Source organism: Bactrocera latifrons, unplaced genomic scaffold, assembly GCF_001853355.1.
Source record: "Bactrocera latifrons isolate USDA-ARS-PBARC rearing strain unplaced genomic scaffold, ASM185335v1 scaffold_61, whole genome shotgun sequence".
Taxonomy (NCBI): domain Eukaryota; kingdom Metazoa; phylum Arthropoda; class Insecta; order Diptera; family Tephritidae; genus Bactrocera; species Bactrocera latifrons.
Window position 1 is genome coordinate 1539364 of NW_017537279.1, and position 2014 is coordinate 1541377.

A 2014-nucleotide genomic window follows, 5' to 3' on the forward strand; every position below is an offset into this window, starting at 1 on the left:
CAAGTATTCGTCACTAATTAATAAATACTTAATACTAACTGCCAATTGACGACGAAAGCTTGGCACGTACATTGCAGCAACCGTTATCAGCGCCGACACATTTCCATTATAAATGACTCCACAAAGAACGGGACCATAAAATTAAGCTTCTCTTGTTTTGCGGAAACGTCATTAAGCAAAATTTGTTAATGTCTTTTGAAGTGATTAAATTGTGGCGCAAACTGTAAACAGCTGAGGGAAAAAAGCCAAGGAAACGCTAACAAAACAGGAAGCTGCGCAATTAAGAACTTTAGCAAAAAAATAACAAAAACACACAAGAATGTCAACAAATATTTCATAATTAAGAAACTCACTGGAATGCATAATAATATTCAAATTTCGCTAACAAAAAAAGTTGACAAGCTGCAAATTGAGTGATAAGTAAGCGTGAGAGCCGATGGTGGCAAACCCGCAAACAAACAGAATACACACGCGCCACATAGATGAGAGTATGTTGGGCGTATACAACAACAACTATTTGTTCGGCAGTAAGTAGCTGCAAGGAAAACAAGTGAGACGCACATAAATTCGAGAAGCGAGTATTAGGGTAGAGACCAACACACACCAAAACTCGGGACTTGCCACAAGCTGCTATACTTTGGCAACGACGTAGGCACCAGAATAGCTACGAAATGTGTATGTAACTGATAACAGTACTCCCGTTATAAACTTACGCACGTATGCTCTGAAGGGGGGTAGAGCTCCAACCCGCTTTTGACCTCGACGCACTTGAAAGTAAGCAGCAAAGAAATTCTCATTGAGTTTAGGCTCCAAGAATTTAATGAACATTTGGAAAGTGCGGTACGCAGACGTGGCAAACCGGAGGACTTGCAACAACGGCCGGCAACTATCAAGTGGGGTTACAAAATCAGCAGTCACTTTCCAGAGTGTGTTTGGCTGGTAGCCGCAAAGCACATATTTTAAAAAATTAAACAGCAACTTGGACGGAAAAGCAGCGCGCTCACTTAGACACTTTATTGCAACTAAACAGAGTAGAAATTCCCCTCAGCTTACCCACTGCAACCACACACACGATCGCCTTGTTCCGGGCCATGGAAATGGATGTTAATCTGCGTAAAGCCAGCGCCATTGAACTAATGACCATATCGGCGGGCTCGTACAGCAACAACAATAAATTCAACAATAACAACACCGCACCATCATTTGCCTTGCGTCCGGTCGCTCCAGGCACTCCGCCACCCCATCGCATCGGCTGTTGTGGCATACTTGGCCGGTTGCTTTGCACCGGCACAGCCAAAACAGCCAGCAGCAGCAGCGACTATAACAACTTGAATAGCCTGCTACCTAACAACGGCGGCAATCATCAAGCGTTGCATGTGAATGTGCCGGCTACACCGAGTGCCGCGGCTGTCGTGTCGGCCGTATGCAACTCGGGTCATACGCGGCGTCCGCAGTCGCGTCGCACGCCGCAGGAAATCTACTTCGAGAGCCGTGGCAAGTCGTGCAAGAAGCTACTAAAATTTAACGGCTACTCAAACAAGGTGAGTACCAAAATGAAAAATTGTAATTTTTTTATATGAAGTTGCAGTGATACTAGATATTTACCGTTTTACATGTCCTTAAAATTTTAGACAATTGTAGACTAATTTGGTTTCACTAGTTTCGAAGTGGTTTTTTTTGGGGCTGTTCTTAATTAGGGGGCAACACTTATCAATAAATATTTTAATTTTTATTTTATTCATTAAAACAAGGTGGCAACACTTTTTATAATTATTTAAATTTTTATTTTATTCACAATTTGGTAATTAGGTGGCAACGCTTAACAACAAATATTTTCATTTTAATTATTAAAAGTTGTTAATTAGATGGCAATGCTTGAAAATAAATATTTTCATTTTATTCACCAAAATTTGTTAATTAGGTGGCAACATTAACAACAAACTTTAACAATTATTTAAACTTTCATTTCAAATCAATAAAAATTGTTATCTAAATGGCAACCTTTATTTATAAT

The 2014-nt window shown here is 40.3% G+C and overlaps 1 protein-coding gene across 1 annotated transcript; it reads left to right on the forward strand.

Moving 5' to 3' along the window:
• Positions 1–980: 980 nt before the first annotated feature.
• On the forward strand, positions 981–1646 carry LOC108975085. The gene is made up of 2 exons (XM_018943354.1): positions 981–1541; positions 1632–1646. Exons 1-2 carry the CDS (start codon positions 1092–1094, stop codon positions 1644–1646), a joined length of 465 nt encoding a protein of 154 aa, XP_018798899.1. The 5' UTR covers positions 981–1091.
• Positions 1647–2014: the final 368 nt, after the last annotated feature.